The sequence below is a fragment of the Anolis sagrei genome, chromosome X (genome assembly GCF_037176765.1).
Source record: "Anolis sagrei isolate rAnoSag1 chromosome X, rAnoSag1.mat, whole genome shotgun sequence".
Lineage (NCBI taxonomy): Eukaryota > Metazoa > Chordata > Lepidosauria > Squamata > Dactyloidae > Anolis > Anolis sagrei.
The window spans coordinates 22,199,678-22,226,636 of NC_090034.1; the positions used below are offsets into that span (position 1 = coordinate 22,199,678).

A 26,959-nucleotide genomic window follows, 5' to 3' on the forward strand; every position below is an offset into this window, starting at 1 on the left:
GCTTGACTCCAGGAGTTCAAAACTTGTGTGATCTGATCCTGTTTGGCAGGATCCTGGATTCTGAAAAAACTGGAAGGACCAGAGATTTCAACCCAGAAATTTGAAGATGCAAGCTTTAGGTTTTGGGTGTGCAAAGGTTTTTCCTGCGGCTAGAAGGACTCAAAAACCCAGAAGGGACCGAAGGGGAGGCAGTACATTTCCACAAAAGAAGAAGCAGAGAGGCAGGGAGACGTTTGGTAAGGAAAAGTGAACTTTAATAAGAGAGACAGAGGGGTGGGTTGGTAGCTTGTGACAAGGCCAGGGCCCATTGCTGCTGATGAGGGTCACTTGCAGTTTTCCACCTAAACAAAGGTTGGGTGGCCTGGCCTGGCTGGCTCCACATTGGGAAGGGGGCCTTTGAATTCCCTTCCAAGCCTGTGATTCTCGCTGTGGGGCTGGGGTTGGAGTAAATGTTTAAAGTGGGTCCAAGGTGCAGACCCCATGGAAGTTGGGGACCAGAATCCCCTTGGTGCACAATACAAAGTCTGCACCTTTCTACGAGTTCCCTGTGGCAAAGACTGCCCAAATCCACTGCCCTTCTTCCCTGGAGCTTTTGCCGCCCTCCTTGTCTCCTGTGGCCTTTTTCTTCCTGCTGATGCATGGCTATCACTGGCGCAGCGCACCAACAGGATCCGAGCCACGGAGCACATCCCACCTTCCTTCTTTCCTTCCGACCGTCCAGGGTTTAGACCGCTGTCCTACTGGACACAGAGGCCTCTCCATCGTCACTCTCCATCTCCATGGGGCCCAGGGGACAAACGCGGAGGGAGTCGTATTGCGGGGGCGGGGTCCCCGGTTCGGGTAGGGCCCCCGGGAGGCTCCCTGCCTGGCCCGCAGCCTCCTCTTCCTTTTCCCCAATTTCAAAGGCTGGGTTCGTGTGGGCTTCCCTCTTTGCAGAGATTGTGGTGGCGGGGAGACCCTCGTTCTGGGCGTCTAGGCCGTTAGGGTGCCACTTCCTGCGGACGCCCCGGCACCAGCCGATCATCTGGAGCAGGAAGATCCACAGGAAGTCGATGATGATCTCACCAAACTCAATGAGGCACAAAACAGAGCCGCCCATCCAAAAGCCAAACTGGCCTCCCAGGTTGGAGAGGAGCCAGACGATCTGTCAAAGAGAATACAGAAAAGATGGAGATGCCTACTTCCCAATATCATCCCTGGGAAGCCATTGGTCTTTTCTCCCCTTTGGTGAAAGTGATCTCCAGAGAAAGAGAGCAGAAGAGCAGTGGGCAGAAGAGAGAGAGCAGTGGGCAGAAGAGGAGAGGAGAGCAAAGCAAACCATGGCCAAGGGTTCGAGCTCCTGGTCGCTCCACTTACGGTGGTTGCTGCCGATTCGGAGATGGTCCGGTAATTGTACTCTTGGAAGTAGATGTTCAGCTTGATGATCCCAGTTCTGCTGGAGGCAAACGGAGACAAGATGAGCCAAGCACACTCCATCTCTTGCTACTTGGCCAAAGAAGTCTCTAACTGGTACAAAACTTTATATTGAGATTCAAGCACTTTCCTAAACACTCTGATTGGAAATAGCTATGGTTTCTGGCATGATTCCTCTTCGCCTGACCCTGTAGAAGCTACCAGGAACAGATTCCAAGCTATTCACCATAGGAACATGGGTGAGGCCTTTTCATGGAGCCCAAGGCCCTCACACATCCCTTCAGTCCCATTCTGCCAACTCCGGCCACAGGAGCAACCGCTCTCTTCTGTGGCTTTGGGCCTTTAACTCACTTGTCCAATTTCACTTGGGTCACCGTCTTCTTTTCATAGGCTAAAATATGGTAAATCCAATCCTCTGAAGCCTCAGAGGGCCAGTCAGCCATGGATATGGTCATCTTGTACTGAGTGTTGCTGGAGGAAGAAAGAGGGAACCAAGTCACACCTTTCAGACCCCCGAAGTCCCCGTGGGTCAGCCAAGGAGGAGCCTTAGAGAGGTCCATTTCCCCTGTGCCCTCAAATCACCCCTGTGCCTCTGGACTTACTTGCAGGTCTCCTTGCACTTTTCAATGCAAGACTGCCGGTGCTTCAGGCTGGGACGCAGGGAGGAGTAGCAGTACGCTGCAAGTGGAAAACAAAGCTCAGACAGCAGAACACACCACTTTTCTGTATTTATCATCCCATCCACACTGTTTTTTATTTTGTGACTGGAATCCTTTTTGCCAGCTTCCAGTTTCCAGTTGGCATTTTGGACAGAAAGCATAATAATAATAATAATAATAATAATAATAATAATAATAATAATAATAACAACAACAACAACAACAACAACAACAACAACACTTTATATTCTGACTTATCTCCCCAAGAGAGATAGGGTGGAATGCCAAAATGCATTCAAACTCTTACAAACTTTGACATTTCACCTTCAAAATGTAGCTGAAGTGTTTAAGGTTGGTCCATCTGCCAGAGAGATGCCAAATGATTAGTGTCTTCTGGTGACCACGAGTGCTTGGAAACCGGCTCAGCTCTGCCAGGCACCATGGCTTTTATAGGGCCCTCCATTAAAGATCTTGGCTAAGTAGCAAGTTAGAGAGGAAGGCTAGCCATCCTGACTAGCAATCACTCAGGGCCCCTGTTGCTATGAAGTTGTTCAATGCCCTTTCAGAGCTGTCCCAAGTTGGCAACCGTCGCAAGGCAGTGAGTTCCACTGTCTGGCCTTATGCCTTCAAGTGGGAACGTTCCCCTCCCTGTAGCTGGCCCTACTCACCCCAGTTTGGGAAGTCTTCATTGTTGCAGTACTTTTCCCCTTTGGGGAGTGGGAAGGTGTAGTGGCCACAGCCGCATTTCTCTACCATCTCAGCCTGGAAGCAGGAGCGCAGGCAAGCCTGGGAAGAAGAAGGGTCCTGGTTGAAGATTTGAAGGGGGGAGGGGGACAGTAGCAGCCATCATGCTTTAAGAGGATGCCCCAAAGGCTCAGAGTTTAAGTCTGACTCTATACCCACTGCATGGCCTCTGTCTGGTTCCTTTCCTTCCTGCCTCTGTCCGGTCCCTTTCCTTTCTGCCCTCTAATAAGGAGGAGGAGTTTGGCCGCAATCAGAAACTCTTTGGATTTGCAAAGCCACCTATTTCCAAGTCTGGAGGCCTGGACCCCTTTCTCCACTCTGCAGGGCAAAGCGGGGAGTCTCAGGGTGAAAGCAGTGCCTTGCAAATAATGTAAAAGTGCATTTACATCGTGTTCCTGACTGCTGCTTAAGGGATGCTCTGAAGAGGATGCGGTTGTCCCTCCTCTTGGGATACTTTCTCTGATTAAGGGCAATGACTTGGTCTTAAGAGTCTGGGCCCTGAAATCTGAAGGTTTGTGATACTGTTTGTGTGGATTCCCTGTTTCTAGGTATGATCCTGGGAGCTGCAAAGAGAAGAGCGCAGGAAAGAGGAGCCCAGGGGGAACTCACGATGGAGGGACGGCTGGACATCACCCACCTGGATGGAGTAGATCGTTCTATAGGATCTGCCTGAGGAGTCATTTCCGCTGCTGGCATCTTGGCCTTCAACCGTGCAGTTTATACAAAGCTTGGTTGGCTCTGTCTGGCCCTGAGGGAGACAGGAACGTGGTCCAGTTGGGTCTCCTTCCCACCTTGTTGCCAGGGAAGGGGGCCACCGAGACAGATCGGGACCTGGCCCTTTTAGCTTTGGTGCCCAAAGGTGTCCATATCACTGGGTTGCCCCATGATTTGGGTGGTAAAAGGGCCTTGGCTGCTCACCTGGAAGACAAGATAGTCCTCATAGAGGTTGCGGACGGGGATGTCAGAGCCGTTGTCTGTGCAGTCGCTGTAGGGAGACCCCAACCGCTTGAGCTCATCCTGGGAAAGAAAGAAGGAAGGTGCATCTAAATACAGCTCTGGGTGGAAACTACCTATTTCTTCCATTGTAAGACGCACCCTAATTTCAGTATTCCCACTGCCAACAAAAATACACAAGATACACCTGTGATTCTAAGACATATTCCTGTTTTTAGGGATGTCTATATAAGTGCATCTTAGAACGGAAGAAATATCATTTATTCACATTAAACTCTGCTGCTTTCCCTTCATGCAAAAGTATCCACTTCTTGCCTCTCATCCAAGTACCATTTTGCAGTTGGACAGATCCATTCTGGTTGAGACTCATCAGCCATTAATGAGCAATGAGTAAACAGATGGCAAAGCAACATTGGGCTATCTGTGACACAACGGTTGAGCAGAGGATTGGCACTGAAGTCCTCAAAACAAGAGGCCTGTTGGCTGCTTGACCTGGCCGCCCTTTTCCCACGATTGAACCCCAATCCCTTTCGTACCACCATGATGCCGATGGATGTCTCTGTGCCAGCCATGGCGTAGATGCCCTGATCATTGAGGAAGGGGAAGCTCTCCTGTTCATGGAGCATGAGCCGGGCTCCGGCCGTTGTGGTCAGGAAGGGGATGTAGTCTGCCTGGCTCACATCCAGGATGAGCTTCAGCCCTGAGATGGAGGAAGAGGAGGAGGAGGAAGATGGCAGTCTGAGGAGGAAGCGGCACAGAAGCCCCCCAGGACCACCATATTCCTTTGGAGGGAAGGAGCACCTACCAAACTCTGCTCCGGGGTTGGAGGAAATGAGTTGCTCCTTGTCCATGCCCCAGTTGAAAGTGAAGCAGTTGCCATGGTCCGGGTGGTAGAGACGGGTGAAGTTCCTGGAAGGGGAAAGAAAGGGGTCACCAGAGAGGAGGGAATGGAGGGGCGCCCGCATCTGCAGGACGGCAAAGAGTAGGATGCTCTGCTCCAGTTTGCCTGTGTTTCCCTCCTTCTCTCTCTGCATAGAGGCACACTATTGTTTCCCCTTTGGAGTGTGCAGTGTGCCCCATAATATGTGCCTTGTATCTTACGACAAAGGAAGACTGAGGGATCCAGACTGTCAACAGAGCCACTTTCATAAAGACAGTGGGAGGAACCCTCCAAAGAGTTGGGAGGGACCCTCCAAAGGCCATCCAGTCCAACCTCTTCTGTCATTGTGGAAGACATAATCTGTTCCTTCCTGACAGATGACCATCTAGCCCAGGTATGGTTGAACTTGGGCCCTCCAGGTGTTTTGGACAGCAAGTCCCACAATTTCTAACAGCCTACAAAGGGGCCTGAGGCTGTTAGTAATTGTGGGAATTGTAGTCCCAAACACCTGGAGGGCCCAAGTTTGTCCATGCCTGATCTACCCTGTGTTAAAAAATACATATTATACAATCTTGGAATCCTTGAATTGGAAGAGACCCAAAAGACCATCCAGTTCAACCCTCTTCATTCAGGCAGGAAATGTACCATCAAAGCACTCTCAACAGATGCCCATTTATCCTCAATTTCTTCCACTATGGAGGAAGGAAGCATAAATAGCCTCCAAAGAGCCATACTAAGTGCCCTCATTCCAGGAACTGCCTACTTTGTCAACGCCATCCCATGAAAAGATGCTGAACTGCATCCTACAAGAAGGCCTCTTCTTTTTGTCAGTCATTCGGGTACCTTTGCTGGAACATTGCAGCTCCCAAATCCCTGGGTGCAAAAGTCCATTGACTCCATATAACTCAGAGAGCCCATCTCCAGCCTCAGTTTCCTTGCAGGGCTTCTGGAATTTGACACCAGCCTTGCACTGGGAAGAAATGGACTCCCGACTGGCTTGGGTGGTCATAGACCATGCTGGACCAGTGAAGAGATCTAGGTGGAAGCCCTGAAAGCAATGACAGAGATGGCAGGCTGGCCTGGCTGAAGGGTTCACTGGGTGATTGGGTGACTCTGGGAGGAGACACTCAAATGGGAGTCTGTCCAACTGGGCATTGTCCTGACTTTGCTCAGCCCTTCCTTGTTTACTCAGTGGTTTTTAAGGCCAGGAAACAGAACAGGAGAAGACTGCTGACGGAAGGCGGCTGCTCCGAAGGCAAAGAAATCAAGGTGGTAAACAGGTGGATTCGTTGGCAAAGGCTTGTCCTATTGCATGGGCAGAGAAGGGCTCTCAAGAGTTATATCAAAGAGGAATGTCAAGGGCAGCAAAGCAAGAGAAGTCACGGAAAGTGGGCAGCAGAGTGAAAAAGAGGGAAGGAAGCCTTCATGCTTCCATTCCGCTCCACTCTGTTTGGCAATTCTCAGATCCTGGTTTCCTTGGATGAGGAGCGAAGATGGCCTTTTGGCCCCCCTTTTGCCTCTTTCACCCAGAAAAAGCTCCCAAATCCATCTCTTCTATGTCTCTGGCATTCTCCCAGGAGCAGGTTGGAGCGCCAAGTCCAGGTCACGGCATTAGCCTGGAGCTGTGATAACCAATCTGTTCCTGGTTTAATTAAATAAGCCCATGTTTGCTGATGGATAGTTTGGTGGCAAAGTGAGTCAGCATGCTGCAAGGTGGGTAGGAGCAGCCTTTTGCAGCCACATTGGGAGAGCCACAGCACAAGCCCATGAAGGAAAGCAGGGAACACAGTCACAGAGCTCTTTTGCAGGTGACGGCAACTCAGCATTGAGAGTGCAGCCCCTGGGACTGAGGGATGAAACATTGCAATAATGCAGGATGTGGCCAGTAGGATAGATCAAGCAGGGGGTTCAATTCAAATAACAAACAAAACCTAGATAAATGGTGTCTGTCTGTCTACCTGTCTGTCCTTCCGTCCATCCATCCATCCATCCGTCTATATCTCACACCTGTTTTTCAAGACAATGCCCTTGCCTTCAGATTCCTCCCTTCCTTCAAGGCTCAGTGCCAAGCTGAGAGACCTGGAGACCTTCCTGGAGGGCAGCTTTCTGTTCCTGGTCTTTATGAGTTAATATAGTGTTACCAAAAGAGGAATGTGATTCTATAATATCAATTAAAGCAGGAGTTCTTAAACTTTTTCAGCCACAGAGCCTTTTTTGAAATTTCTTGTGGAGACCCAAGAAATGTTTATATAATATTTGTATATATATTGTCGAAGGCTTTCATGGCTGGAATCACTCAGTTCTTGTTCAAGAACTTTGTATATATATATCAGGAATGGGGAAACCATTTTGACCAACATAAACTTAAAAGTATTTTAGTGGAAGAGCCCCGGGGCAATTCAGTCGAACACCCTTCTGCCATGCAGGAAAAGCACAATCAAAGCACTCCAACAGATTACCATCCAGCCTTTGTAGTAGTAATTGTTATTATTATTATTTAATAATAATACAATATTTAATAATAATAATAATAATAATAATAATAGGAGCAACCCCAGAGGCCATCCAGTCCAAAACCCTTCTGTCGTACAGGAAAAGCACATTCAAAACATCCCCAACAGATGGTCACCTAGCCTTTGTAATAATAATAATAATAATAATAATAATAATAATAATAATAATAACAACAGAAACCAAAGGGGCGATTGTGGAGCCCCTCAGGATGCTTTGCGGAGCCCCAAGTGCTCCCCAGAGTACACTTTGAGAACCGCTGCTTTAAACAGAGTAGACCAATAAGGGATTAAAAATCATGAAACACTAAGTGTGAGATCTGTTTTCCTTTCCCTTTCCAAGGCAATGCCCTCGTCCTGAGATTCCTCCCCTTCTTCAAGTCCCTGGGACCCAGGAATCCTCCTGGTTGAGATTTTGCAGTTCTGTACATATAATGCCTTTTCTGAGCAGCATTCTCTGTGTTTTATCATCCATTTGACTGGGCCAGCCTCACTCTGAGAAGTGTTTAATGCTATCTTTTCCTTTTCGTGGGAGGTTTGGTATGAATGTCTCTGCCTGAAGAAGAGTTTTGTGAATGTTGAAAGCTCAAGCCTTTGGAGGAATAGGATCTGGCCTGCTATCCAACCCATAAACCAGATACCTGCCTTGGACTAACATTGTAGATTAAAATGTGGGTATTATTTCGCATCCAAGATGACTTAATTCCTCTCCTAATCCTAGCAACCCGGGAGCCTGCCTTGCACCCTGCAAACCGATCTCCGCTCATCCTGGCCTTTGTCTCTTTGGCTTCAAGTTCTGGGCATTTGAGATGTGCTCTAATCCGATTCTGGAATGCCGAAGGTTATTATTTGAAGAGTAACATACCTCAAAAAACGGGAGAAATTTAATTAAACCAAACATGAAACGATGAACACCAGACAGAAATGGGAGGAAAGCAGAAATCCTCACAAAATTGCGCCCATTGGCCTTCCTATAGATTTTGCATGCACTAGAGCTTGGCCATGCACTTTGCATGCACTTCTTGTTGCATATTTCTATTTTCCCCCTAAATTTCTATTCAATTCTCTCCACATTAACTGTTAAGTAGTTATTCACACCAAGAAATGCACATAATGTCCATCATAGGGATGGAAAACCAAACCTATAGACAATGGAAGCAACTGGGTTGCTGTGAGTTTTTTTGGGCTGTATGGCCATGTTACAGAAGCATTCTCTCCTGATGTTTTGCCCACATCTATGGCAGGCATTTTTGGAGGTTGTGAGGTCTGTTGGAAACTAGATATGTGGCGTTTATATATCTGTGGAATAATGTCCAGGGTGGGAGAAAGAACTCTTGTCTGTTGGAGGCAAGTGTGAATGTTGCAATTGGCCACCTTGATTAGCAGTGAATGGCCTTGCAGTTTCAAAGCCTGGCTGCTTCCTGCCCAGGGGAATGCTTTGTTGGGAGGTGTTAGCTGGCCCTGATTGTTTCCTGTCTGGAATTCACCTGTTTTCTGAGTGTTGCTCTTTATTTACCACCATATCAGACTACACGGAGAAGCCCTAAGTCCATAAGCATGTGGACAATTTCAACAGAAAGGAGAAAACCATGAAAATAAACAAAATCAGGACTACCAGTATTAAAAAAAACCCTAGAATCAGGACACTTTGGCACAGACGTTGTAAGAAAGCAAACGCTCATAAAGCAACTTACACAATTGTAAACGCAAATGGCTCAAATGTGCATCATTGGAAAGAGCACATAGGAAAATGCTTCAGGCGATGAGGAAACGTTGGCTGAATAGGGCAAACGTTGCCATAATTGAGCACTTTGTGGGCAAAAAAGAAAAGAAAAGAGCACAGATTTCTCTGCTGGGTGAAGACACAGAATGCTTTGTATTCCATTTAAATTGCTATTAGTGTTCTAAATTGTTTAAAATTTGATTTTGTCCTGAGATTCTGGACAAAGAACAGGATAGAAATCTTTTCATAGGATCACAGAGACATAGAGTTGAAAGATACTCCAAAAGGCCATTCAGTTTGACCCCTTTCTGCCATAAAGGAAGACACCATATAACCCCTCCTGACAGATGGCCATCTAAGCTCTGCTTAAAAACTTTCCAATGATGGAATCATAAACTCCTAGAGTTGGTAGGGCATCCCAAAGGTCATCTAGTCCAGTTCCTTTGCCATACAGAAGACTGTAGGACCATCCAGTCCAATCCCTTTTCTCCCAGGGTTGAAGACACGATGAAAGTCCTTCTGACAGATAGCCATCCAGCGTCTGCTTTAAAGTCTCCAGAGAAAGAAGAGATTCCACCAGACTCCCAGGCAGAAGCATATCATAGAACAGAATCATAAATATTATAGGATCATATTGTTGGAAGGGACCCCCAGAGGCCATCTAGTCTGACCCCTTCTGCCACAAAGAAAGACACAAAGCCCTCCCAACAGATGGCCACCCAACCTCTGCTTAAAAACCTTCTAATGTTGGAGGGGGAAGAATGCCCTGAGGCTCATCCAGTCCAACCCCTTCAGCCATAAAGGAAGGCAAAATCCAAGCCCTCCTAACAGATGGCCATCCTACTATTGCATAGAAGGAAAGATGTGCCACTGGACTCCCAGGCAACAGCATATTTCACTTATTTTAATAAATAACAGTAGGTAAGATGTGTAAATCCTACTGTCCGGCTCACCTGTAGCTGCAGGGCTCAGCCCCATAGAGGCAGGCCAGGATGACCTCCTCCGCCTGGTATCCCATCTCTATGCGTTTCTGGATCGGCACTTGGGACAACACGCTGGTGGCTTGGAGCACGTACCACTCGCCCACAGCCTGCGCTGCACTAGAGAAGTTGCGGTAGTAGCAGCTGGTGCCGTTGTCGGCACACTGCGGGATCAGAGAGACACACAAGAGAATAGCGTGACGGGTTGGGAAGGAAGGCAGTTCGGTGGAAAGGAGTAATAGAGTGTCATCTGTGTAACCCTTGCCTTCATCTGCGTATTTGTGTCTCATTGTATTGTAACAAGGCATTGAATGTTTGCCAGTGTCTGTTAATGTGCGGCAATCTGCTCTGTGTCCCCTTGGGAAGAAGGACGGAATATAAATAAAGTATTATTATTTGAAACACAATAAGATTAGTACACAGCAAACAAGATAACTATGCTGGTTGTTGTATTGGATCACACGTCGGACACTTCCCAAGTTTCTATGACTATGTGATGTATTGGCGAATAATGGTGGAGATTCCAGTAGGGTGGCCTTTTGCAGCTGACAGATGGTAATTTTGTCAGCGCTGATTGTGTTTAAGTGCAGGCCAAGGTCTTTAGGCACTGCACCCGGTGTGCTGATCGCCACTGGGACCACCTTTACTCGCTTGTGCCAGAGATGATGATGATGATGATGATTATCATGCAAGGGATACTCAGAGGTGGTCTCTTTCCTTTCTCTGAAAATAGAGCCTTCAGTTGTTCACAGCCCAACAAAAATGAAGAATCTGAATCTTCATTTCCCAGTTGGAAGTGACTCCTGATAATAATTAGAGACCCAGTTGTCTATAGGATATAATACTTATGTGTAATACATTTCCTTTGGTGTGTTGCCTGCTCCCTTTCCACCCCACTTACCAGTTTGAGCGCCAGCCTGTACCTCTTCTCTTCTGGATTGAAGAAGACCGGGTCAGAGTCATTCTGGCTGTCCAGGCCATGGGCAGGGCCCCGGAGGACATCGTGGACAATGGGTTTGGCACCGTCGCCCTCCACGATCATCACCAATGGGATCTGGTCCCATAGGTGCATCTTGAGGCCCTCCAAATCGCTGGCATTGTATGTGGGTGTTTCTCCATCCCATCCAGTCTCCAGGATGCGTTTCAGGGCCGCCCCGATCAGGGAGTCCAGGTCCGCCAGGTAAGGTTTCACTTTGGGGTACCTGAAAGGACCAATGAGATGTTAGGGCAGGATCCTTGCCCTAGACTTTGGAGGCTGTTCATTGCCATCCCCCTGCTCAAGCAATGCATAGATTAAAAGCACAAATCATTCAAAATATTTCCACCGGGTCTATCTTCTTCCCTGTTGGTTTCTTGCCCGGATTGTATTCACCTGCTTCTAGCTTTCTTTCTGAAAGTTGCTGGTTCCAACTCCATAATCATTATAACATCTCTGCTATTGCCTCTGACAAAATTGAGGCTGGAAGGGAAGAGCTAAGTAACCTCCTGCCACTGTTGTTGCTGTTGTTGTTATTGATTACCTTCCAGCTCATGTCTTTCCCCCAGAAGAGCTGATCAATTTGACTTTAAGTTCTTGGAGGGATAAAGTGATTCCCATTCAGGACCCCTAACAAAAGCAGCACAAAAGCTGCAATGTGGAGTATAAATATCGGCATGTGGAGATACACCACACCAATACGACGGATCTCCCAGTCGAAACACTGCATGTTTCCAATACATAGATACCACTGTGCAAATGCCCAACTGCATTTTGCAACACACTCATACACTATGGCACAAAATTTGCCCCGCATGCATAGGGTAACTTATGCATATGCCTGTAGCTAGCAGCGTGCAGCCAAAACTTCCAGAGAATGAGGTTCCATCACACTCTGAATATGCTCCCTGGGAGTTCATTGCAATCTCAATCTTTGGAGGTTTTTAAATAGAGGCTGGATGGGCATCTGTCGGGAGGGCTTTAACTGTGTCTTTCTGCTTGACAGGAGGGGGTTGAAAGAGATGGCCCTCGGGATCAATAATAATACTAATAATAATAATTCTATCTTGCTTCTTGGCAGAAGAGGGTTGGACTGGATGGTCCTTAGAGTTCCTTCCAATTCTATGGGTCAATAATAATAATAATAATAATAATAATAATAATAATAATTCTATCTTGCTGTGTAGCAGAAGGGAGTTGGATTGGATGGGGTCACTTCCAACTCTGAGAGTCAACAACAACAACAACAACAACAACAGCAGCAGCTTATTATTATCTTGCTGCTTGGCAGAAGGGAGTTGGACTGGCTGGCCCTTGGGGTCCCTTCCAACTCTGAGAGTCAATAATAATAATAATAATAATAATAATAATAATAATAATAGATTATTATTATTATTAGTAGTAGTAGTATTATTAGTATTAATCTTCCTGCTTGGCAGAAAGGAGTTGGACCGCATAGTTTCCTGTGGGTGTCTCTTCCTATGGTGCTATGGCTGCCCGTGTGATGGCTGACAAGGTGCTCAAACTGACCGGAAGGGGCTTGCGCTACAGATGGTAACAGCTGGGAAGATCATTTTCTTGAAGCCAATGGCCAGAGAGGCAGTGACGTTGTAGGAGAGGTAGGTGTCGATGAGGATGCCCCACTGCCAGATGACCAGGGCTGCAAAGAGCAGGGTCAGGAAGAACCAGATGAGTTTCTTCTTGGGGCCCTCGCGGATGATGCGCTTGGGACCGTGAGTGTTGGTGTTGTCACAGTACCAGACTAGCAGCTCCCGGTAGGAATAGCCGGGGCCCTTCTGCAGCCGGTGCAGCGCCTTTACAAAGTACTTCTTCACCACCATTATCCGGGACTCTGCACCAAGAGAAGAGAGAAACAGATTTCAGCAAGGGCGGATCCCGACACGTCCCTGGATCCAAACAACAGCAAAGGTGAGATGTTGATAAAAACAGCAACAACACTGTTATTCATGTATTACCTTTTCCACACAACTCTAGTGACACTAGGTTTTAAGCCTTAGGAGAGACACTTAGCTTTTTGAAAATATATAAGAGCAAGGGAAGGAGGTCCGGAGACTGGGACACAATGGAGCCAGGGATTCAAAATGCAGGAAAAGAGATTCCGCCTAAACATTAAGAAGAACTTATTGATTGTAATATCGACTGCCTTAGAGTTTGATGGCATCTCCTTCCTCTTCTGGAGGCTTCCTTGGAGGCTGGATGACTATCTGTCGGGAGGGATTGGATAGCAGAATGGGCGTGGACTGGAAGGCCCTTGGATGCTCCTTCCAACTCTATAATTCTATAGCCCTATTTCTCCATTTCTTCCTTCCTTCTTGTCTCTGCCAGCCAAAGAGACCCTCCCCAGCTGATCTTTCTTTTCTCAGAGGCAAGTGGAAGATTCCTTGAAGGCAGGCGGCTGCCTGGCGGGGAGGAAGAGGCTATAGGTTAGGCCTTCTGTCAAAATTCCTCGACTCTTTCAGATACCATCGGTACATTTTGTTCTGCCATACTTCGTGTGGGTCTTGCTGTGAGCGAGCGCTCAAGGTACACCTTGTCCTCCTTCGGCAAGGCAAGAATCTCTCTATCCTGAGGTGGAATTTCAAAACAAGAGCGAGGAAAAGAGAAAGCAGGGCAGCGGCTCCTGAGATTTGGATTCAGAGATTTCCCCTGTGTCAGGAATGACTTGAGAAACTGCAAGTTGCTTCTGGTGTGAGAGAATTGGCCGTCTGCAAGGACGTTGCCCAGGGACACCCAGATGTTTTGATGTTTTCCCATCTTTGAGGGAGGCTTTTCTCATGTCCCCGCATGGGAAGCTGGAGCTGACAGAGGGAGCTCAACCGCACGCTCCCTGGATTCAAACCTCTGACCTGTCAGTCTTCAGTTTTGCTGGCACAAGGGTTTAACCCATTGCGTCACCGGCATAGTGTTATGGAAATACATTCATTCCACAGTGTAGATGTAGCCAGAGACATCAGGATATCCTTTTTTCATTCAGATTACCTTTAGTTCTCATGTTCTTGCTGGGAGTTCGGAGCTAGGTTCTTTTTTATGGGACCAGATAGCATTTAAAATGCTAGGAGAATATTTGAGAATGCCATAGAGGCATTTGCAAAATGTCTATCTGTGCATGCATCAACGGATGCCAAGGGTTTGTCCCCAGCCTGGGCTCCGTTCAACAAAAGTAAAGCAAAGAAGTCGAAAAACCCAGTCAGATCCTGTTGAAGGGTGGTTACCTCATCGTCATGGACGGCAAGTAAAACATTTCCAGAAAGATAAAGAGGTGGCACGACCAGATGCCTTCTCACCTCCAGTAACTGATCTTATCTGATACCATCTTCCAGAACATCTTTCATTTCTTTCTCGCTTTGAATGGAGGCCTTTTAAGAGAGGTTTGGCCGGCTTCAGCATGAGCAAACGGGCGGAAAAATTGCAATGCTTTGCAAAACGACATCAGAATACAATTCCCAGGTCGTTCTGGGGGCAAAAAGAGGGTTCTAAATGCCCAGATTTGGGAGGAATCCTATTGCAGCAATTCTTAAAACAAAGGAGGGAGTGGTAGGATGCTGTTTTGTGGGGTTTTATGTCTGTGTTGCTATTTGTGCCAGAAAGCTTAGTAAGAAAACACCTCCTGAGCAGCCGATAATGTCCAACAAACCCAAGGATAAGGAAGCGGCAACTCTATAGGCCATTTCAGCATGGAAATTGAACTAATTGCATTTTGGGAAGGGCTGAAGAGAGACCAAGAAAGTACTAACCCAAACCCAAGGGAAGTGGCTCCTCTATTGTCCGTAAATCTGGGGAAAACAGTTATCTGTGACTGGCCCCAACACCCTTAAACCAGTTTCAGTATTCATTCAGTTTGCACTGAATAAAAAATGGGATTTTAAAACCCCCGAACACACAGGGCTCAGTGAAACGACACTCTGCTGAGCGCTTGCGGGCCAAGAGAATGGATTAGCTGCCCAGACACAACCGGTACTAATAGGGCAGCCATTATGTGCCATAGATCTTCAGGCTGTTTCATGGGACTAAGATAAACGCAGCAGACACAAAGTCCCTCCTGGGGCTTAGTTGCAAATAATCAATCAGAGGCGTTTGATAGATGTATGAATCAATTAAGTCCACTCAAAATGGGCCTACCAACCCAAATCAACTCTGGCTATGCAATCAATGTTTATGGCAGAATAATGCTTTGCATCCATCCCAAAATTGGGGGAGGGGGGGAAGTGTCAGTTTCTCACAGCGGAAACTGGAGAGATGAACTATATAGTCTTCTTTAGGAGGGGAATGTCTGATGAATATGACAATGACAATGAAGAAGATGATGATGACAATAATAATAATAATATAGAGGGATGGCAGCATCAGATTTGTATTGTGACACTGGTGGATCCGTTCCAGGTTTTAGCCTGAACTTTCTAGGGGCTCTCCAAGGTTCTGAACTTAATTTCTTCCAAAAGTTCAGACTAAAACCAGGAATGGATTCATGCCTTTTCAAGATTATGGCATCCACTGGTGGCCCCAATCCAGAGGAAGACATGCTGCTATATAACAACAATAACAATATTATTGGCAGATCTACCTCAGATTTTAGCCTGAACATCAAAGTGGAGGTTGAGACCAAAGTGGTGGTCCCAACCTCCTTCAAAAGACTAAAGTTCAGATTAAAATCCGAAGTGGATTCATTTCTCTTCAAAATTATGGCATCCACTGGTGGTCCCAATCCAGAGGAATAATAACAATAACAATAACAACAACAACAATATAATAGCAGTTAATTTGCATTGTAGTGGCTGGCAGATCGGTCACAGTTTATAGCCTGAACTTCCAAGGGGCTTTCCAAAGTGCTGGTCCCAACCTCCTTTAGACTAAAGTTCAGACTAAAACCAGGAGTGGATCTACACCTCTTTAAGATTACGGCAGCCACCTGTGATCCCAATCCAGAGAAAGACATGCTGCTATGCACTTTCCTAAATGTCTTCTGCTTCAGTCGGTGTGTACTGGAAACAATCTATTGGCTAACTGAACTATCATCAGGAAGTACGTTTTTGGTTGCTGAAGACTGGTTCTCTGAGCCTCAGGGATGACCCTTGATTATGTCATAAAGGAGAGGGGCAGGCCCTGGTGATGTCATTAAGCACAGCACCTTCAGCATCAACTGCAAGCATGCCATTCGAGTCAAAGCACAGCCCCCTCGCCCTGAGATTCCTCCTCCTTTAAGACCCTGAACCTTGCATGTCCGGAAACAGCCTTACCTGGCGATTGTGTGCTAACCGACCCAAGAGCGAGCGCCGGATCCACCTGGAGCTGCCTCATGCTTTGCCGCTTCAGCTCCTTTTGCACATTTATCCAGGGAATGTGAATACAAATTCTTTGCAAGTCCAGGAAGAGATATATGTATGTAAAGGTGGCAGTGGTGGGGAGATTGGGCAGTAGCTAAAGGAGGGGAGGGGGAGAGGCTGAAATTCTCAAGCCTCTGCAGGGAACATACCCCAAGGCGATATGCACTAAGAAACACAGACAACAAGGGCAGTTCCTGGACGGAACAGTTGCTGCTAGAAGTCGATCTCTGGATGGAAAGCACCTATAAGAAAGAGTAGGGCGCATTAGCCACAGTGCTACCCCAAAGACCCTCCTCTCTCAGCCACACTCAACTCAGAAGGGCTGGGGAGCTGTTCTTAATGGAGGGGGTGCCCAAATATGCCACAATAGGAGCCCAGGGCCCCCTTTCAGCCCTAACCCTCTCCTTTTCCCTAGTCCCTTTGCATTATCACCCAATGAGATATGGCATTTTGCTTCTAAAAGGCCCTCCATTTGGATTGTCCACTTTTCAGCTACAAAGTGCAACCATCTGCACTGTGGAATTAATGCAGTTCTGCATTGCTTTACCTTCCTTGGTTCAATGCTATTCAATCTTGGGAGTTGTCATTTTACAAGGTAGAGAAGATTGGACTAAATCTGCATTCCTGATTTCATCTAGTGCCTTCAGAAGAGGCAGGTGGGAGATGTCACAACCCAAAGAAGAAGAAGAAACATGCCTGGGGACCTTGGAGAAGAAGACCCTGGCACTTATGGCCCAAGAAGGCTTCCAATATGGAAGACTAAGGGCCCAATCTAGCCAATACAAAAGGGACCCAAGAGCCTTCTTGCCTGCTGGCCCTGGGCCCAATGACTCAGAGCCCAAACTCTTCAATTTGAGAACAAACATCTCTGGTCCCTTGAAGAGGACTCTATTTGAATGAGAAACATAGAATTCTGGAGTTGGAAAGGACACCCAAAGGCTATCCAGTCCAACCCCCTTCTCCCAGGAAAGGCACAATCACAGCTCTCCAGCCTCTGATTCACAGACTCCCACTGCTGGAAGAGACTCTGAAGGCCATGCAGTTGAACTCCCTTCTACTAAGCAGGAAGATAGAATTAGAAATATGTTATTATCCATTCACATCATGTATTATTATTATTATTATTATTATTATTATTATTATTATATTCATCACTTGAAAGGGACCTCGAGGGCCATTCAGTCAAACGCCCTTTTGCCAAGCAGGAAGATAGAATTACTATTATATTATTGCCCATTCATATCATGTATTATTATTATTATTATTATTATTATTATTATTATTTATTATTATTATTATTATTATTATTATTATTATTATTATTATTATTATATTCATACACTTGGAAGGGACCTCGAGGGCTATTCAGTCAAACCCCCTTCTGTCAAGCAGGAAGACAAAATTGCTATTATATTGCTATTGGCCTTTTGTAAGCCGCACCGAGTCCTTTGGAAGATGTTAGCGGGGTATAAAGAAAGTTAATAAATAATAATAATAATAATAAATATTATTATCCATTCATATCATGTATTATTATTATTATTACTATTACTATTATTATTATTATTATTATTATTATATTCAATAAGTTGAAAGGGACCCCAAAGGCCATTCAGTTCGACCCCTTTTCTGCCAAGCTGGAAGACACCATTAAAACCCTCTTGGGAGATGGGCATCTAGCCTCTGCTTAGAAACTTCCAGAGAAGGAAATAGTTTCTTACAGGTGAAAAGATTGATAGATAGAATCATAGAATCCTAGAGTTGGAAAATATTCTAAGGGTTATTCCACCTGACCCACTTTTGTCATGAAAGATGAAACAATCCATTCACTCCTGACAGATGGCCATCCTGCTTCTCCTTAGAAAACTCCAGAGAAGACGGCTAAGTTGGAATGGAACATTATTGTCTTTCCAAAGTGTTGTTATTAGATTCATAGAGTTGGAAGGGACTCCAATTAATTAATTAATTAATTAATTAATTATTATTATTAATAATAATTGTATTAACTGCTGTTGAAGGTTTTCATGGCTGGAATCACTGGGTTGCTGTGAGTTTTTCGGGCTGTATGGCCATGTTCCAGAAGCATTCTCTCCTGACATTTCACCCACATCTATGGCAGGCATCCTCAGAGGTTGTGAGGATGCCTGCCATAGATGTGGGCAAAACATCAGGAGATAATGCTTCTGGAACATGGCCATATTAACTGCCTCTCCTTGTGGCTCAAGGTGGGGTGCAACAGTGTTAAAACAAGGAGATAATACAACATACACGTAAGAACACACCAATAAAATGCTGGTTAACATTGCAATGCATGCAGGATGGGATGTACTAATCTTGTGCAGCCAGAACCGCCTTCTCCATGCCTCCTGGGCCTTTTTATGTTTGCTCCACACCTTTGCTACAGTTCTTCATGCGCATACAAGGAATGTACCTGTTCTTATAGGTTTCCCATGGCCAGGGAGCTGGGATTCTGCCCTAGGGACCAATCTATCCCTCTTTGTTTTGCAAAGTGACCAGTATCTATTGATGGCCCTGCCCTCCTCTATGTATCTGTGTCTCCTCCTAAATAAAGTGGGATATCAGAGCACTCTGAACTCCACCAACAATGGACCTGGAACTAACTTGGAACACAGAACCTGCATGACCACCAAAATGTAATGGAAGTCTTTGGGGGGATTTATAGGAGTTGTAGTTCACCTACATCCAGAGTGCACTATGAACCCAAACAATGATGGATATGGATCAAACTTTGCATGCATACTGATATGCCCAGATTTGAATACTGGTGGGTTTTGGGGGGAATTGGCCTGAACATTTTGGAGTTGTAGGTACTGGGATTTATAGTTCACCTGCAATCAATGACCACTCTGAACTCCACCAAAGATGGAACTGGGCCAAACTTGGCACAGAGCCCCGAAGACAAGCAAAAAAATACTGGAGGTTTTTGGGGAAAATTCATCTTGTTTTGGGGGAGTTGTAGTTCACTTATACCCAGAGAGCATTGTGAATCCAACACCGATAGACCTGGACCAAACTTGGCACACAGACCTGATATGCAGAAATTTGATTATTGGAAGGGTTTGGGAGGAACTGACCTTCTTTTCTGGAGTTGTAGTTCATCCACAACCAGAGAAACTGTGCCCTTCCCCAGTGATGGACCTGGACCAAACTTGGCACACAGAACTCCCATGACCAACTCAACCTACTGGAGGGGTTTGAGGGGACTGACTCACCATAGTGGGAGTTGTAGTTTACCCTACAGCCAGAGAGTACACTGAACACCACTAATAATGCATCTAGAGCAAACTTGCCCAATAGAACACATTTTAAAGTACTGATGGAGTTTTTCGGGGTTAACCTGGCATGAAGTGAGTTGTGGTTCACCCACACAACCTTATGCATTTTGTACAATTAAAGAAATGACTTTTTCAACTAACCTGGGCAACGCCGGGTACCCAAGCAAGCAGGCCCGTAGCCAGGATTTCGTTTCGGGGGGGGGGGGGGCTGAATTTTTTTTCAGGGGGGGTTTCGGGGGGGCTGAGTTTCGGGGGGGGGGGGCTGAGTCTGAGTGAAAGAGGGTCTAGCCTAGCAAACCTTTTGTATTGTTACCCCAATACCCCCATGCATATGGGATATATTGAGTATGGTGATCAGATCATGATATGAATAAACATAACAGTTTAAATAATGCACCAGTAAGGCCTTTTCGTGAACCACCATGAGAATTTCGGGGGGGGGGGGGGGGCTGAAGCCCCCCGAGCCCCCCCCCCCCCGGCTACATGCCTGCAAGCAAGTAAATAAATAAAAATAATAATAAGAGTGAAATTGTTAATAGCCTTGAGTCCCCAAGGGGAGAAAGGCAGGGTATAAATAAAGTTAATAATAAAAATAATAATCTGTTGAAAAGGATTGTGTGGCACCTTCGTGTATATAAATTGGTTACAATAAAAGATCAGATAAAACAAGTAGAACCGAACAAATAATATTGATAACCAGATTATATAAGAATAAATATTATTAAATGCAGGTTTAAATTCCTTTGCGTTTGTGAGGTCATTTTTTGCAGATTGTGATCTGGCAGCAAATAGTGCATGTAAAACTCATTAGTTCAATGCTTTGTAGAATTGCGTGGATAAAAGTATGTTGGAAGCCACCGCAGAAGGAACAATATAGCAGTACATGTCTTATTGTTTTGACTGAGCCAACACCGCAAAGACATAAGAGTGCATCATAGGGGACATTGTTATACCTCCTCTCTAACGAGGCGTTTTTGCTTTCATATATACCATTGCCAAAATAGTAGCACCTTCCTGCAAGGCAAAGGGGGGTTGGACTAAATGGCCTTTGGGGATCCCTTGTAACACTGGGATTCTAGGGGCCCTTCCAGACAGGCCCTATATTCCAGGATCAGATCCCAGGTTTTGCGTTTATCCCAGATTATCTGGCAATATGCACTCCTATAATCTAGTTTAAAGCAGAAAATAAGGGATCAGATCCTGGATACAGGGCCTGTCTGGAAGGACCCTAGGATTATATCGGGAAGCAGTATCCAAAGGGGGAGAGATGCTTCTTGGGCCCTTTCCCAGGATCCTATCCCAGATTATCTGTTTTGAACTGGGTTATATGAGTCTACACCAGGCATGGGCAAACCTGGGCCCTCCAGGTGTTTTGGACTTCAACTCCCACGATTCCTAACAGCCTACCGGCTGTTAGGAAGTGTGGGAGTTGAAGTCCAAAACACCTGGAGGACCCAGATTTGCCCATGCCTGGTCTACACTGTCAGATAATCTGGGATAGGATAATCTGGGATCCGATGCTGGAATACAGGGCAGTGTAGAAGGGGCCTTGGAGAAGGGAGAGAGTTTGGGGGTCTCTGAGGGAGGTGTATTTGATGCCTTTCAAAGGGCCCCTCTCCTCAGCCACCTTCCCAGCCGCCCCTTCCTCACACCCGGTTTCTGCCCCTCTCTTAGGACCCAGGCACAGCTGGAGGAGGCGGCAGGGGGTCCCCTGGAAGGAGAGGCATGGCTCTGAGCGACCCCCTCCCTTCCCTCCCGCCTCACCTGCCCTACCTGTCTTACCTGGCTCACCTGTGCGTCGCCTCCTCCGCTGCTGCCTCTCGCCCTTCGGTGCCACCTAAACCTCTTCCTCGACGGGGAAGGCGGAGGGAGGGAAGAAGGAAGGAGGGAGGGAGGGAGGGAGGGAGGGAGCACTCTCTTGCCTGCCCCTCCCTCCCTCCCTCCCGGAAGAGGGGATTTCCATCCTCGGAGGGATGCTCTTCTCCTGGACCCCTCCCTTACCATTATTTCCCTGAATGTTTATTTCATCTCTCCATGGAAGCTGGATTCTGCCTGCTCTGGACTATTGAAGCCTTTCATGGCCGGAATCACTGGGTTGCTGTGAGTTTTTCGGGCTGTAAGGCCATGTCCCTAGTGGCATTCTCTCCTGACCTTTCACCTGCATCTCTGGCTAATGGCCTCTTCAGATGCCTCTTCTGTGGCCAATGGCCTCTGGCATCTTCAGAGGTTTGTTCAGAGGTCTGTTGGAAATGAGGCAAGTGGGATGTGTGTCTATCTTCTGTCTGTCTGTCTATCTATCTAAATAAAAATGTAATGTTCGTTTGTGGGATTAACAGGACTGAAAAACCAAATTTGGACACGACACCTATCATGCCAATATATGTCCTTCATTAAAAAAAAATGATTTTGTCATTTGGGAGTTGTAGTTGCTAGGATGTATAGTTCACCTACAATCAAAGAACATTCGGAACCCCACCAACCATGGAATTGAACCAAACTTGGCACACAGTTCTCCCATGACCAGCAGAAAATACTGGAAGGGTTTGATGGGCAGTGTCCTTTGGTTTTGGAGTTGTAGTTCACCTACATCCAGAGATCACTGTGGACTCAAACAATGATGGATCTGGACCAAACTCTACAAGAATACTCAATATGCCTAAATGTGAACACCGGCGGAGTTTGGGGAAAATAGAACCTTGACATTTGGGAGTTGTAGTTGCTGGGATTTATAGTTCACCTACAATTACAGAGCATTCTGAACCCCACCAATGATAGAATTGGGCCAAACCTCCCATACAGAACCCCCATGTGGGCCACAGCAGCGCGTGGCAGGGGACGGCTAGTCTATAAATAAAAATGTAATGTTTGTTTGTGGGATTAACAGAACTCAAAAAACACTGGATGAATTGACACCAAATTTGGACACAAGACACCTATTAGGCCAACGAGTGACCATCACTAAAAATGGTTTTATCATTTGGGAGTTGTAGTTGCTGGGATTTATAGTTAACCTACAATCAAAGAGAATTCAGAACTTCCACCAATGATGGAATTGAAACAAATGAGGCCTACAAAACTCCTATGACCAAAAGAAAACACTAGAAGGGTTTGGTGGGCACTGATCTTGAGTTTAGGAGTTGTACTTCACCTACATCCAGAGAGCACTGTGGACTCAAACAATGATGGATCTGGACCAAACTTGGCACAAATACTCCATATGCCCAAATATGAACACAGATGGAGTTTGGGGGAAATAGACCTTGACATTTGGGAGTTGTAGTTATTGGGATTTATCGTTCACCTACAATCAAAGAGCATGCTGAACCCCACCAACGACAGAATTGGGCAAACTTCCTATACAGAACCCCCCATGACCAACACAAAATACTTAAGGCCATCCAGTCTAACTCCCTTCGCCAGGGCAAGAAAACGTAATCAAAGCCCTCCTGACAAAGAGCCATCCAGCCATAGAGATAGATAGATATGATTCACACACACACAGATATAGTATCATAGATTTGAAAGGGACCCCTAAAGAAGGACAATGATATGTTGCATGTTCCAGAGTAGGCAAACCAGACAATCTCCACATCAACACTGACAAAGGAACAGCAAGAAATACTGTTTACTCACAAGCATAAAGAAATTACATATATTGGAAAACAACACTTTCTCATTACTTTATTTTCCAGATCACCAGACTAGGCCACAGCAATGCATGGCAGGGGGTGGCTAGTGTATGTGTATACACACACACACACCTATGGAATAATGTCCAGGGTGAGAAAAAGAAGCAAATGTCAATATTGCAATTGGCCAGCTTGATTAGCATTGGGTATCCAGACTAATTCAGCACTTGATGAACCAACCTGGACAGAGAATATTATTTGAGAACACAGAAATGCTGGGCCACTCAGACAAACATCATGTTAGGCTACACAGTGAAGCCATTGAAATCCACAAGCATGTGGGCAATTTCAACAGAAAGGAGGAAACAATGAAAATGAACACAAGCTGGCTACCAGTATTAAAAAAACCACCAGAATCAAGACAGTAAATAAAGACACAGGGGAACTCCAGACAGCATACAATCAAATGCCAGCAAACCTCCCAAACAGAGGGTGCCTCCAGGCAGTAACAGCCAGGCAACTCAATGCTAATCAAGCTGGCTAATTGCCACATACACACTTGCTTCAAATAGACCAGAGTTCTTCCACCGTTTACATTTTTACACAGTTATATATACATCACACTTGCCTCGTTTCCAACAGACTTCTGAAGATACCATTAGCCACAGATGCAGGCAAAACGTCAGGAGAGAATGCTGATGGAATATGGCCATACAGCTCGAAAAACTCACAGTAACCCAGTCTTTCCAGCCATGAAAGCCTTCGAAAACACATTTCCCAGTATTTCCCAGTCTGGCAGGAATCCCCAAAGCTCATGTAGTCCAACCCGCTTAACCCAAAAGTCCAGAAAATAGAGAAAGGAAATAATAGAGGATGGAGCTTCTCGGGAATAAAGATAGAACCACTCTGTTCATGCTCAGAGGCATTCCTTCCTTCATAAGTTCCTGGCATGAGTGGTTTTTTTGTTGACTCCTATGGGCCCTTCTACACTGCCATATAAAATCCAGATTATATTCTTTGAACTGGATTATATGAGTTTACACTTCGTATCATCCAGTTCAAAGCAGATAATCTGGATTATATATCCCAGTGTAAAAGGGGCCTGAAACACTTTCCAGAAAGTTTAGGTCAGAGTCAGAAGCTCTTACTGGGTCTTATAGCCCCTTCTCCACAGCCATATAAAATCCAGACTATCTGCTTTGAACTGGATTATATGGCAGTGTAGACTCATATAATCCAGTTCAAAGCAGATAATGTGGATGGGGAGTGGAGGGTAAGAAAGAAAACTATTATTATTATTATTATTATTATTATTATTGATAATCTGGATTTTATGGCAGTGTAGAAGGGGCCTTTTAAAAATTCTAATATTCGCATGTGATGTGATGATTTGACATTGCATGTTTTTTATAGTACAAGCTTCCATATAATGCCATATATTCCAGAATGTATTGTAGAATGCTACGCATTTGTTGTTATTGCTATTATTATCAGCATTACTATTATGTGTATTTATATAATTATTATATTTATTTATACCCAGCTTTATTTCTCCCAAAGGAGACCCGCTGATTCAAAAATGGCACCAGTTTCCCCATCAGAGGTACAGAATATATATGCTATATTTCAGATTTCATAGTATTTTGTGGCTGGGGTGTGGGTCCATACGTGGTGTGGATTCAATCCATGCCTCTAGACCTCAAGGAGGCGTTCCAAAGAGCCTGACTCTACATTTGTGACCCTCTCTTTGAGGATTTCCTTTCGACGTATGTTTTGGATTAAACCTGGAGGGACACGTTGTAACGTCACCACCTACATCATTGCTGGCGCTACCACCGTCATTGCCAATAAGCAGATTTCTTGATTACCCATCAGGAAGACTTCTGCAAGACTTGATTGTTTAGGCGGATGGCATTTGAGAGTCAGGAAGATTTGCAATAAGACAGGTCCTTTGCTCAGTGAATGGAGAGAATGGAGCAGAATGGATTGGATGGAGGAACTTGGTTGTTTTTCATGCCTACAATGATTCATATATGTGTGTGTGAATCTGGGGTCAAAGAGGTTCTGCAACTGAACCCAGGGACTGGCTCTGGTCCCTGGTTTGCAAGCCAGCATCTCCCTTTCACCAAATGTCTCTCCTTCACTTTCTTTCCTTCCTCCAGAACCTTTCTTGTTTCAAAACCCCAATGGTGCCCACCGGCCATTTCTCCCACAGATGCTGACACACAGCCGAATTAATGCAGCGTGACACCGTTTTAACTGCCATGGCTCCAGGCTATGGAATAGTAGTAGTTGTAGTTTTCCAAGGTCCTTAGCCTTCCCTGCCAAACAGGGCCAACTCAAAAGATCCCCTAGTTCAGGTGATGCCAAGCTGCATCCATTCTACAGTCTACATCAGGCATGGGCAACTTTGGCCCTCCAGGTGTTTTGGACTTCAACTCCCACAATTCCTAACAACCTACCGGCTGAATACCATCATCACAAGATGACGGTATTCAGACGCCAGTTTTCTCTCTACTCCTGGCCTATCCTGCATTGGGAATGGTATCTGTTCCTTTGTTTACTTCTGTAGAGTTTCCACTACCGCCTTTTTGTGTGTCTGTTAAAAACTTTCACTTGGGGTGCATCCATACTGTAGAGTTAATGTGGTTTAATAATAATAATAATAATAATCTTTATTTATACCCCACCAGGTTTTCCTTAACTACAGAACAGCAAAAATAGCATCACAATAAAGTAAGTAGAACATAAGAATAAAATAAAACAGTGCAAACTACAAAGTGAAAAATCAAATACAAGTGGGCGGGCCAAATGTACGACATAAAATGATACAACTCTGGATGAGATAGCAATGAAAAAGGTATATTCGTAAAGGAGGACATTTAACATTGCTTTCACTGCCATGTCTCGATGCAATGGAATCCTGAGAGTTGTAGTTTGGCAAGGTTTTGAGCCTTCTTGGCTACAGAATATATATCAAAGGATTCCAAAGAATCAAGTCACAGTTGTTAAAGGAATGTCAAACTGCATCCATTCTACAGTGTAGATCAGGCATGGGCGAACTTTGCACCTCCCCCCCCCCCAGGTGTTTTGGACTTCAGCTCCCACAATTCCTAACATCCCCAGGCCCTTAAGCTTAAACGGCTGAGGGGGAAAAGGAAGGGGGCCTGAGGCTGTTAGGAATTATGGGAGTTGAAGTCCAAAACACCTGGACGGCCGAAGTTTGCCCATGCCTGGTGTAGACGCACCCACAAAGGAAGGGCGTGCGGTGAAGTGAGGACACAAGGAGGATCGGGTGGGGAACCCTGTGAACTTGGTGCCCTTTGGCTCTTCTTAAGTCCAGGTGATCCTGCAATCAGGTGAGCCTAACTGGCTCCTCTTTCGCCGGTACAGCAAAGGCTTGCAAATGGAAAGGGATAAAGTGGGTTAAAGATGCTGAATCAGACACTGCCATGGCCCAGGTCACTTGTTTGCCATTTGAGCACATCCAACAGTATCCTAAGCCCCTTTCGGACCCATGTTGGGAGAAAGGCGGAAAGTAATTTCCCTCCAGTCTTTTGATACTTCCCTCCTGTGCCTCTCCTCCTCCTCCTCCATCTGTGGTTGTGGTTGCTCTCAGAGACCAAAACCGCCGCTCCTCTCTTTAGGAGTTCCTCCTGGTGCCTCAGGTTTGGCAAGTTTGGGCACCAGGAGGAAGCTGCGGCTCCTTCGTATCGGAGAGACGACACCAGTGACGAAGGAGAGCCAGGACGAGTCATCTCTTCCCAATGCCTGTGGCAACCCTGGACTTTCTAGGCCCAAATATAGACAGCCTTTCAGCCCAACTGGGCCACCTTGGGCAACCTCAGGGCAA

At 45.9% G+C, this 26,959-nt stretch overlaps 1 protein-coding gene across 2 annotated transcripts; it reads right to left on the reverse strand.

Annotated features, from left to right (window-relative positions):
* Nucleotides 1-228: 228 nt before the first annotated feature.
* SCNN1B (sodium channel epithelial 1 subunit beta) lies at nucleotides 229-21,337 on the reverse strand. 2 transcript variants are annotated; one of them, XM_060786433.2, is made up of 14 exons: nucleotides 21,260-21,337; nucleotides 16,095-16,423; nucleotides 12,370-12,691; nucleotides 10,765-11,065; nucleotides 9,837-10,027; nucleotides 4,576-4,679; nucleotides 4,307-4,470; nucleotides 3,735-3,833; nucleotides 3,454-3,564; nucleotides 2,741-2,858; nucleotides 2,016-2,091; nucleotides 1,765-1,884; nucleotides 1,357-1,432; nucleotides 229-1,144 (listed from the first exon to the last, which is right to left on the reverse strand). In XM_060786433.2, exons 2-14 carry the CDS (start codon nucleotides 16,153-16,155, stop codon nucleotides 725-727), a joined length of 2,163 nt encoding a protein of 720 aa, XP_060642416.2. In that variant the 5' UTR covers nucleotides 16,156-16,423; nucleotides 21,260-21,337; the 3' UTR covers nucleotides 229-724. The 2 variants fall into 2 exon arrangements, with proteins under 2 accessions (XP_060642416.2, XP_060642415.2); XM_060786432.2 differs by having other exon boundaries at nucleotides 1,357-1,435.
* Between the last annotated feature and the right edge of the window lie 5,622 nt (nucleotides 21,338-26,959).